This window comes from Mobula birostris, chromosome 9 (assembly GCF_030028105.1).
Source record: "Mobula birostris isolate sMobBir1 chromosome 9, sMobBir1.hap1, whole genome shotgun sequence".
NCBI classification, from domain to species: Eukaryota; Metazoa; Chordata; class Chondrichthyes; order Myliobatiformes; family Myliobatidae; genus Mobula; species Mobula birostris.
This window is the reverse complement of record NC_092378.1, coordinates 99566869-99578264: the sequence shown is the minus strand read 5'-3', so window position 1 is coordinate 99578264 and position 11396 is coordinate 99566869. Positions and strand designations below refer to the sequence as shown.

The 11396-nt window shown below is 42.4% G+C and overlaps 1 protein-coding gene and 1 long non-coding RNA gene across 2 annotated transcripts; one reads left to right on the top strand and one right to left on the bottom strand.

Moving 5' to 3' along the window:
- Positions 1–299: 299 nt before the first annotated feature.
- On the bottom strand, positions 300–5893 carry sox8a (SRY-box transcription factor 8a). The gene is made up of 3 exons (XM_072268437.1): positions 5163–5893; positions 3474–3715; positions 300–2172 (listed from the first exon to the last, which is right to left on the bottom strand). The coding sequence occupies exons 1-3, from the start codon at positions 5582–5584 to the stop codon at positions 1448–1450; spliced, it is 1389 nt and encodes a 462-aa protein (XP_072124538.1). The 5' UTR covers positions 5585–5893; the 3' UTR covers positions 300–1447.
- LOC140202894 (uncharacterized) lies at positions 4364–9504 on the top strand. Its single transcript, XR_011887226.1, has 3 exons — positions 4364–6552; positions 7835–8926; positions 9167–9504. It is a non-coding gene; the product is annotated as an uncharacterized lncRNA (long non-coding RNA).
- Positions 9505–11396: the final 1892 nt, after the last annotated feature.

Genomic DNA, 11396 nt, shown 5'->3' with positions numbered 1-11396 from the left:
CTCACACTATTTAAGAAATATCTAGATACAGGCATGAATTATTACCAAGGCATAGAAACTCACACACCAAATTGCAAATAGGATTAGTGTAAGTGTGTAGTTGATGGTTATTGTGGACATGGTGGTCTGAAGGGACTGTTTCTATGTTGTACGAATATGCCTTCACTAGTTATTATTCAACAAATCTATCAAATAATTCTACATGAACTCTTTCTCTTAAAATTAGATGCACCGAAATACAGTAAAAAGCTTTGTTTTTAATCTTGACATTTGATCTGTACAAAAGTTAACATTGCTTAGTCAGAAATTATTCTGCATTCCTCTAACAGAAAACTAGTACAAACAGAATGGTTAAGTTACAATTGATTTCTCAAACTTTATACAGTAAACAGTTTGCAAAAAGAATTTGCCAAGAATATCTTTTTTTCAAAAACAAACATTTTTTTTCCAAAAATAGAAGTAAAAATTAACATAAATCTTTTTACTCTTGCAAACATTAAGGCACAAATTAGCATTTAAATGGAAAACAAGTTTATATGCTCAGCATACAATTGAAATTGGAGAATAAAAGAAGGCATTAGGCTACACTATTCATTGACAGCATTTGTTAATATGGGGTCAGATTTATTATAGTGGAGAATTAAAAGATTCACAGCTTGTTGGCTAAAATATGTGGTCCCCAATAGTCTGAGTTGCCAAGGAACAAACTTCTGAAACTTTTGTTAGAAAACTTACCATTATATCCAGAAACTGTGATAAAGACTTGATTTCAAAGCATGTAACGTACTTAGTAAGATATGGTTTTCACTCTGATTTAGAAAACAGTTGGCATGTCAATCAAAAATACTACCTCCCAAACCCATGGGAAATAAGTCAACTGATTTATTTTACTTTAAGACACTATTTCCATTTCCACATAATTTCTTGATCCCACAAGAGAAAGTCTTTTTTTATGCTTGAATTGTTCCAAGTAATAAAAAGTTAAAATACATAAGATAAATACACACTTCAAAAACTAAGTTTCAGAAACAACACGTTTCAAAAATGTAGATACCCTCAACACTTCTTTTCATGAAATTAGAAAATAAATCAACCAGGGGAAGAATAAAGATTTACGGAATCTGACCTATTTCATTCAAAAGTACTTTGTCCTCACAGAGGATTTCAGAGGTTTTAATTTTTCTCCATCTTCATGCTGGAAATCAGCACAGACCAAATTCTTTGTGCTCCTTTTACAGAGAACCATGTCACTGATGGCAGTCATTGGTCAGATTTGGCATTTTCAGATCAGCAGGCACTTAAACTGGAATGGCACTGTGCTCTACTCGGTCAGTCTTTCATTAGTGCATAACGCCACGGAAGACTGGGTAAGCCTCAAGGGATCTTGAGATCACGTTTTTCCAAACCCACCCCCCACCTAATATTTATCCTGGGAAATAACAACTTCCTATGGCCTAGTCAGGGTTGTGTAGACTGGCTGATCCCAGTTGGTTGGGCTGTGGGCTGGAGGAATGGACAGACTATTCAGGAGGGATGATGCATAAGGACGGCGAGATGAATGAAAATAAGGATATTGATAGATGGGTGATGGGTATCCAGAATAAGGGTTGTAGTAATTGGGGCCTTGGACATCAGAATAGTCACACTGGGAGCCAGAAAAGGCAGTAGCAGTAGCACTGACAGGACTGCAACCCTGATTACTGTAGGAACTATAATCAGCTTGAGGTGAAGAGCCATGATGCTGGTCATTGTAGTGGCTTGGGCTCAGCTGTTCTGTCTTAATGTGCGGCCTATGCTGACTTGGTTCACTGGCGACTGATGAAGAGGATGATGAAGATGAGGCGCTCTTATGATTCCAGATGACCTGGGCTGCGCTGCTGGTTAGGTAGGAAGCACTGTATGAGCCGGCCGTGTTCAGTCCATGGCTATGGTCAGAGGAGAAGGGCACCGTGTGGCCATTCAGTGGTAGGTATTGGTCAAACTCATGGACGTCAAAGGTCTCCATGTTGTTGATGACCTCACTGCTCAGCTCGCTGATGTCCACGTTGCTGAAGTCAATGTTCTGGCGGCCGTTCTCCGCTATGGAACGCCCCTCCCTCTTCAGCTCATGCTTCCCCACATGAAGGTCAGTTTTGGGTGTGGTGGGTGGTGTTGGGGGCCCTTGTGCATGGCCTGGTTAAGAACAAAAGGACAGGCCTTTACTACAGAAGTCAGAAACAGAGCAAACAATTACACTACAGCCACAGGAAGAGAAGCTAGCTCTTAAAATCACACAAAACAGAGGGAGGTCCCTGATCATTGAACCTGTCCTGGTCAGTCACTCCATCCTGCATCTCTACCCTGACACTGCATTTCCACCAACTTTCCTTTCCAGTCTCTCTGAAATTCCCTTCAAAATTTGGTGCTGAAACTGATTTGTTATATATTTCTTTAAAAATATACATGACATAAAGTAGGTATGATTGTACATCTTTCCCTACGTGTGTTATAACATAAATTCAAAACATTAATCCAAACAGCACTCATCTGCCCAGACAAAGCAGAGAGGAAGTGTTTGAGAGGCTGTCACTGGTGGTGTCCACTGGTACCTGGGCGCTAGCCTGCTGATGAAACTGTTCCCACTGTCTCTTGGGGTAGGCCGTTGCAGAATGTGAAAGCAGTGGGAAAAATCATTCTCACTGTTCTACATCCCTCTGGTTACCCGGCTCTCTTGCCAATTGAAACTACCGTATTCATTTTATAAAACACATTATTGACTCTTTTAACCTCCCCTGCCGTTAGGAAGACAATCTGGACACTGCTAATCGCCCAGCAGAGCTCTTTGCCAGCTGTTCAAAACTTTCAACAATTCTGTGAAGTGGTTAAAATGCAACTAAAAACAATCCAAACCGTATTAACCGCTCTGTTTTGTGCACACATTTAAATAAATTGGACGGTCCATATTATCTCTGTCTTTGACCCAAGCTTGTCCCAAGGGCCGAATGTATCGTGAATTGAAAGCGTGTCCTTGTGACAGTATGAGAAAAAGAAGGAAGTTTAATGTTTTCACTAGAAAATTAAAATAAAAGGGTGTTCGACATGAAACATTAACTCCGTCTCTCTTTTTACGGATGTGACTGACCGTCCGAGTACCTGTAAAATTTTGAGATTTTATTTTAACGTGGATGAGAAGAAATATTATCTCTTTGTGGTAAACAGAACGGCAGAGGCTCCTCAACCCAACCCGATATTGTGGCCAACTTGAATGATGATTAGACACTTTTATCTCTGAGCTTAGACTACGTTGTATTGTGACAGATCTAGGGGTTCTTCAGTACAAGTATGTGGGCAAAATGAATGGTGTCCCGCCAGTAATCTAGTTATAGGTTCGGTTGATACAGAATGAACGGGGTGACTCCGCTTTGTCCCCAGACTGGCGGTATTACCCTCGCTCTCTTCATCGACTTCCCACTCACAAGCGCCCTGCGCCTCACCTGTGTGCTCTGGCGGGTGGTGGCCGTCGGAGACTCCCCTCCCTGCCGACAGGCCGTCCTTGTACACCTGGCCGACGGCCAGCTGGCTCTGCTCAGCGCCCTGTTCGGAGTCGGGCGGCCCGTTCTTCACGCTCTTCCTGCGGCGGGGCTGGTACTTGTAATCGGGGTGGTCCTTCTTGTGCTGTACCCGCAGGCGCTCGGCCTCTTCCACGAAGGGACGCTTTTCACTTTCGCTCAGCAGGCTGTCAAAGGGAGACACGAGCAGAGAGTCAGTGCGAGCCTGGGGGACTCACCACCCTAATCGAACCACCTTGGATGATCTCTGCGACGCAAGAGACTGCCGATGCTGGATTCGGGAGCAACGAACAACCTGCTGAAGGAACTCAATAGGTCGAGCAGCATCTGTGAGAGGAAAGAAACTGTCGATCGAAACCCGACTTCAGGACTGCTCACAGGTGCTGCTCAACCTGCAGAGTTCCTCCAGCACGCTGAACTATCCCGATACCCCGCCCTTTTCCTAGTATTCCCTTCCAGTACTTAATACCCCTTTGAAATGTTTTACTGAACAAAATCCAAATTCACCTTGAGTCTCCCCGTCACCTCGTCTAATACTGGACAAATCAACGGTTTTGGACACAAAATCTGGAAACAGATTAATCCCTCCTCCCTAGATCACCAGCGGGGTCTTATCTGCGCCACTCAATTCTGATAATGAAAAGACAAGCAATTGTATCTCTTGACAAATTCTACTTTTTCCCTTGCAGTCGCGTTGAGAGTGAAAGGCAGTGGGTTCCGCTTCTGCTCTCCGCCCATTTCCCTTGTTCGGACAGCAGCCGCGTTCCCTCTGCGGGCAGAGTCTCGTCAGCTGAACCTGCTCAACCTACACACGAGAGTGACCGCAGATGCTGGAAATCTAGAGCAACACACCACACCACGCCACACAAAATGCCGGGCGAACTCAGCGGGTCAGACGGCATCTATAGGTCTGGGAGGTATTGGCGGAAGAATGACTAACTAACCCCATAAACGGAAGCGTTCTCACTGCCCATCCAAGATCGACGCAATCACCAAAACTGCCAACGCGGGAATGAACACGGAGGAGTTGGATGAAATCAGGGCAATGTCATGAAACCAAGGGAGGTTTAGCCTAAGGTGCGGGGTACGCCGACAAATTACTCATACCCTCGGCAGAGTGTCCCTGTGGAGAGGATCGCCTATAAAAATCTCCTTTAGTCTATCAGTGCTACAATACGGCCGGGGCAGTTTCCCCTCGCGAAGGACTACCACTTCGATGACCCCGTGGTGGTGGTGGGTGGGGGTATGTTGGTTGCCGGGTAATTCAGAGTGGGGAAGGTGCGTATGGAAATACCGCAATTTCGAGCAACAATCTGGTGGAGGAACTCAGCGGGCGAGCAGCATCTGTGGCGAGAAAGGAATCGTTGGTGCCTCGGGTCGAAACTCCTTCGATACGAAATACCGACAATTCCTTTCGTCCCACAGATGCTGCTGAGTTCCTACAGCAGATAGAACGGCCACAGCTAAAGGGCGCTGCTCCTCCATTTGTGCTGACTCGCGTTCAGGTCGCCCCGATGCCGCGGAAACACTGGCAGTGGAAAGTTCAAACCGGTCCGCTACCGCTGGTAATTTGATTACGATGAAACCAGATACGAGCCGACAGGCCATCCTTACCGCCAGAGTTTGCCCAGAGTTTTGCTGAGCTCCGCGTTGTGAAGATGCGGGTACTGGTCCGCCAGTTTGCGCCGGGCAGCCTGAGCCCACACCATGAAGGCGTTCATGGGTCTCTTAACGTGGGGCTTGTTTTTGGAAGTGCCGTTTATCCTCACGGGCATGGGCACCAGAGTCCAGTCGTAGCCCTTCAACACTTGACTGACCGCCTCTCGTATGCAGGCTGGGAAACGCTCGTCTTCTTCGCAGCCCAACTTCTTGCTGGCGACGGCAGCGGGCAGCGAGCGGCTGCAGTCCTCCGGCTGAGGCTCGCCCTCGGACACCGACCCCGGCGATCCCACCGACTCACTGTCGGAGCCGCTGCAGGCCGGGCTGCAGCCCGCATTGGCCGCCCCCTGCCCGTGTTCCTCCGTCATGTTCAGCATCGACTTGGCAAACCGGTTCACCGCAGACGCCAAGGGTGCATTGAAATTGCAAGAAACTCAAAAGCAATGCAAGTTTCCAAATAATGGGAAATCAGAAGTTCAAGATAGTGCTCGTTTCTGAACTCGGAATTCCTATATTAAGGCCACGTGTTTCGGGATGGGGAATTAAATAAAGTATCACTGGGAAGAGATACGTTGAACAGGGAACCAGCGGGCGGCGGCCATGGAGACACAAAACTACACTGTCAAATCGCCTTCGATACACGCCGGACGGCTGCTTAGGAAAACTTGGAAAAGAAACTTTTGTCAGAAGTTTGTTTACGGCTGGTATATCAGTCTCGGGCTGCGTCTCTCTCATTGGTCCGTGTGCGTCTCTGACGACTTGATTGGCTCCTCTTGTTAAAGAGGAGGGAATCACTCAAAGGGGCGATCCGTTTTTTTTAAGTTGCAACGCTCCGAAATTTTTTTTTAACTATTTAAATATTAAACGGCTGATCACCAGGAATATTCTGGCAAGATGAACAACAATTTCCCCTTGTCGATTCACAAAGCATTTCAGTGTATATATACCACGGTTAACTCTTATTTTTCTCTGAACAGAAACCATGCTAAAATTGGCTGAAATCTCAGTGGTTTAGCAGGCTTAAAAGATATATGAATATTTATGTTCCGAGGCATGTATGCTTTAAAAAACGTTAAATTGCAGTATACATTTTCCACACTATGCGGCTCGCTTAGTTTCTCTTGTCTCCCAGTTGGCCAAACTTTAAAGCGAGTGAGCACACAGAAAGGCGTCTTTTATAAATCCGACATAACAGAAATGAACGAAGAATTATCATTATATGTGTGAACTGAACAATTGGGACCTGCTTGCTAAAGTAGATATTTCATCTTTAAAAAGATTAAACGAAGTCTCAAAGTTAACTGTTACTAACTTTCCGGCATGTCGATTGTTTCTTCTTTACATGGTAAGTAACTTGCACGCATCATAAGCCCTCTTTTCTCTCTCGCGCGCTCTCTCTCTATCTCTCTCTCTCTCTCTCTCTCTCTCTCTCTCTCTCTGTCTGTCTCTCTCTCTCTCTCTGTCTGTCTCTCTCTCTCTCTCTCTCTCTCTGTCTCCCCCCCCCCCCTTCTCTTTCTCACCCCCTCTGTTTTATGGTTCACTGCAGCGTTTAAACGTGCATTAAATGCTTTACCCGGGGTAAACAAGGATCCTTTGTGTTGTTATTGGTGTTACCAGTTGGGAGAGTTGTCTCGGTGTGTAACCATTGTATCGTTATATCTTGCTTCCACGCGTTTACTGAACACAGTACAGTACTGTACTGCCCAAAGCGTGAGACTTCGTTATAACCAATCTCTGATTGTAATATATTTATTGACCTACACCATGTAGTTTAGTGATTCAGTAATCTGTTACAAAATTACTAACGCTCTCCATTGTGAATGTAGCAGGCTTTTTTTTGGTTTTCAGTTATAATTCGGATATCATGTAAATGTTTCAATATTTGGACTGTTTTCTAGACTGGAGCCTTTATGAAGTTAGTATCAAAATGTTCTGCTAGATTAGTATGTTTTGAAGCTTGATGTTTATCAAGACGCTTCTATTTGTGTTATTACAAGTTAATTTCCGAAGAGTTGATGTCAATTGATTCCCACTATAGTTTACTTTTCATTTCCGACCCTTCTATACTCTGTCTCTTGCCATATCGCCAATAGATGTTACAATCAGAAATGTTATGCATGTATGAACGCTGCAAATTAATGTCTTCTGCAGACTTTGACCATAAGCCTAAACAAGCGGGGAGATCATACAATTTATATGGATCACTCCCTAAACATTTGTCCAGTAATTCGACTAAAACTTACATTCGGGGGCGTGGTGTTTGAATTCTTTCGTTATTTTACGCTACTTTCCTGGAATACCAACAATGTGTTATTTTTTATTCTTTTTGCTGTAGAATGGAGTGAGAGTGTACGATATGTCATCTAGAAATCGTGCGTTGTTTATTTTAAATAGGGGACCTCGGGGGTAGCTTGAACGTTATTAATTGCTGAGCGTTTTACAAGCATATAAACGAAACCATTTAATAGTGCAATTTATAATGTTAATGTCAATGTTAAACATTTTAATGCAAATCTTATGCATAATGCATCGCTCTATAAACATGCTTCTGAAAATATATGGACCAAATTAATGTGTAATTTTATTATTAAAATCATCAACAATTACTGTCACTCTCGTTACCTCAGATTGGGTCTGACGGTATATGGAAGGAGTTTTGACGTAAGAAGTCCTTTAAAAGACGATCGATCAAAAAGAAGAAAACATAACCGTCCATTGGATTTAGCAAACGACTTTGTTCAGTGCTGAAAATAACAATCAGTTGGTGATCGATTCCTGTCCGGCTCCTTTTTAATCGAGTTTAATTAATCTTCATGACTAGTGCCTAATGCATTCTAAGAGCGCCTGCTTGTCTCCAGTATTGTGCTTAGGAAAAACTTGCAAAGTCGATATAAACTTTTGTATCAAAGACGTATCAAGCTGCTGGAATCCGTGGACTGTCTGATTGCTGAAAGATGCGGACAATGTGCCGCTTCTCCCGAATTGAATTATTAACCAAATTAACACCGCTTTAGGGATTTTCGCTCGAACACGCAAGCTTTCTGCCGAGATGAGGTTTGATCCGGATTGATACTGAATGCATTCAGTCAGGTTTTATTTAAGAGAAACCGGATCAATTACGGAAGACAACTGAAGTGCAAAAGTCATTGTCTTAACTTTCCATTTATAACCTGGTTTGATTATTAATGTTTCCACAAGATGGGAATAGGGGAGACTCGATGAATCAAAACATCAGGATAAACAGGAGCGGTGCTGTGTCGCTGCCGCTGGGTTGTGGGGTGAAGCTCGTTCAATTTTCCAGCTAGGTCAGACTGTGGGATATATAAGGAAATCCAGGCAAAACAAACGATCCAAGTGTTCTTAAATGGTCTGGGATGAGTCTGAGGCAGTTTATCATAAAGTCGTGAGGGTTCATGACAGTGAATTAGGAGTCAGCTTTTAATTGAGGATTGAGTGGGCCTGAGCACCCAGAAGCGACTCGAACATTCCTTGCTTTCTTCAGTGTTCAGCTGTGAGTGGCTGATGTTTCAGCATTTTCTTTTGATTGACTTTCTGGTTTAACGGTGTAGTGATAACTTACTCTGGTTTGATTAACGATCTTGTCAACAAACTCAGATCTATGTTTCCGCACTAGAGTCAATTATCAACACTCGAGTTTCCTGGTCACACGGTGTGAGTGCTTCGGCGGTACCGTACTGGAACGCCTGCAGAGGCCTGTGGTACGTTTTGACCTTCATATTCATCTTAGTTATACCTTTGTGCCCGGCAGACGGTGATGTCAGTGCTAAAGACCTCGAGTCAATTAATAGGAAAGTACATACCCAGAGTCGAAAGGAATTATACAAACGTTCTGTTTTGTACTTTTTGCAGATTAGAGTTTGTACTGTCTTATACAAATTAACGATAAGCATCCAGTTATGAATTAATAGAAACTAATGCGATTTTATTATCCTAATTAGATTTCAGTCGGAATATTTGCGTTTCTTCTGCCCAGCACGCAGAATACTGTATCAGAGCGCACAGACTGCATATCATCTGATCCTCACTGTACACTGAGTAACAGCAGCCCAGGGCAAACCTCTTTAAGGAAAATATTCCCCGACTCCTGCTACATATAACCAGGTTTTTATCGTCGTATACTTGATATTGAAAAGTAGATAACAATATAAATCAATCGAATACTATATACAATTGATGTCCAACTTACGTTAATATACAACTTACGTTAAAATTGCTTATGTTCTTAATAGTATGATTATAGTAATTAGCAGTCACTGATAGACACGCACTTTGTACTTCTGGAAGTGAAAAAATAGTATTAACATTTATTGTTTTTTGCATTTTGGAAATAAACAAACGACCCTGGTGAAAACAACGAAATGGCTCTCTGTCGGTCTTTGCTTCAAGTTGCTATGGGAATTATATCCGCCAAGAAGCTTTGATAGATTAACTACAGGCTCCATGTTACAGACCCAGTGCAAACACTTCTCTACCTTGTTGCTTTAAAAAGTATTACGCGTGTGTTAAAAGTTTAACTTCTCTCTTTAGAGGAGAAAAATGTACAAAAATCAGAGAAGTTGTGAGATTTCATTTCGTCTTTTGAATGGAATACGATTTCTCCTAACCTACTGCGGTATGCATTAATTTCGTTTTTATCCAGGCATTTGTAAACAGGTGCGAATTTCTCTAAAATAACTAGCTAAGTTGCAGATGCAATATTCGTTGTTTCCTAACTATGAGTTTGTAGTTATTGAATGCGGACCTCTGGTGAAGGACTCTCCGATAAATCGGGATGCTTAGCTATAAGGACTCCAGAGCTCCTAATAATGAGTTGCGGGCAATTTCGCTTTGAATGATACCCAATTATTGAAACACTATATTTTGCATTAAGTGTTCGAGACTCTAAGCATCTTCAAGTCCATGCCCCTCGCAGTATGTTCCATCAATTCTATTCTGGTCCTCGAGGTGATCAGTTTGGACTATTTCAGATATCGATGTCTGTCCACTATAATCAAATAATACTCATTTTTTTTACTGAAATAGCTTCAGAAAAGGACGTTTTGTCGAACGAAAGACACGAAATAAAACTCTTTTTGTCAGCAATACATTGTTTATTCACAAATATTGACGTTTTTACAGATGCATCATATTTCCTGGTATAAGAATTGAGATGTTATTAGAGCAGCCTAGTTATTAATACAAAAACTCCGAGAATATACAATTATTAGACGATTTTAATGTTTATGAAATTATAAACATGGACGGTGAACGCTATTTTACCCTGTCTTAAGTTTTGTACAGGCCAATTACAGATAAATTTACCCATTTTTCGATTTAAAATAGGCTTTGAGGTGGGAGAGAGACTCAATAAATGGATTTTCTCAAGTTTCTGTGTAGGGGGATAAAACTGCACGATATGCAGACGGATTAACAAATATTCATCATTCCATTTGTTTCCATTGTCTTTATTTTGTTCCAAGTGCATAGTTTTTATTAAGTTATTTATGTAAGCATATGTTTATGCTATTTATCTCCATTATTCGGTCTTGAGTTCAGAATTTTCAGAGTGGTCAGAATTCAGATAATTAATTGCAAAGCCTCTTTGGCCGAGCGACCTGCGACATTCTCACACATAGTTACTGAATGTTTTGATATTTGTCGTAATAATTAATAATCTCGCCTACCGGTCGGGGGTCCGATATGACTAATTTCTGTCCACTAATCATTTTGATGCGAGTGTGTTCAGATGAAATTAGCTAGAGCGCATACGAAGGGGCCGGTTCACTTGTGTCGTTCTCTAAATTTCCAGATGTTCCGACGTTTTCGTTCGTAACTTTAGAAGTGGCCATGGTAACCGACTTAGATCAATCTCGGCGTCCATCTAGCACTTTTCCCACTTAATTGAAAGCGAAACTATTCCAAAGATGTTACAAATTTAGATATGGTTTGCATTAATATCTATAAACTGATACACAGTTGAAGTTTAAATTATGTAATTTAGTCCGCCCTAAACAAAACAGGCGAGTCTATTCTCTCAAAGATCATCTTGCATTACCGAGCGGGTGAAGTCTCTCACTGTCAGCTCAGATATTTTTGAAAGGTTGTCATTCTTGCATGTCACTAAATCCCACGGTATCTTTTGTTCTCCCTGCATTCCCCCACCTCCCCGTGTTGACTGATCTCTGATAA

What these genes read in the sequence shown, in the direction of transcription:
- sox8a (XM_072268437.1), bottom strand. Translation starts at nt 5,584, where the DNA reads ATGCTGAACATGACGGAGGAACACGGGCAGGGGGCGGCCAATGCGGGC. An exon ending in ACTCTGGGCAAACTCTGGCG is followed by an intron (nt 3,716 to 5,162) that starts GTAAGGATGGCC and finishes TCCCTTTGACAG; the next exon opens with CCTGCTGAGCGAAAGTGAAA. An exon ending in CCACCCGCCAGAGCACACAG is followed by an intron (nt 2,173 to 3,473) that starts GTGAGGCGCAGG and finishes GTTCTTAACCAG; the next exon opens with GCCATGCACAAGGGCCCCCA.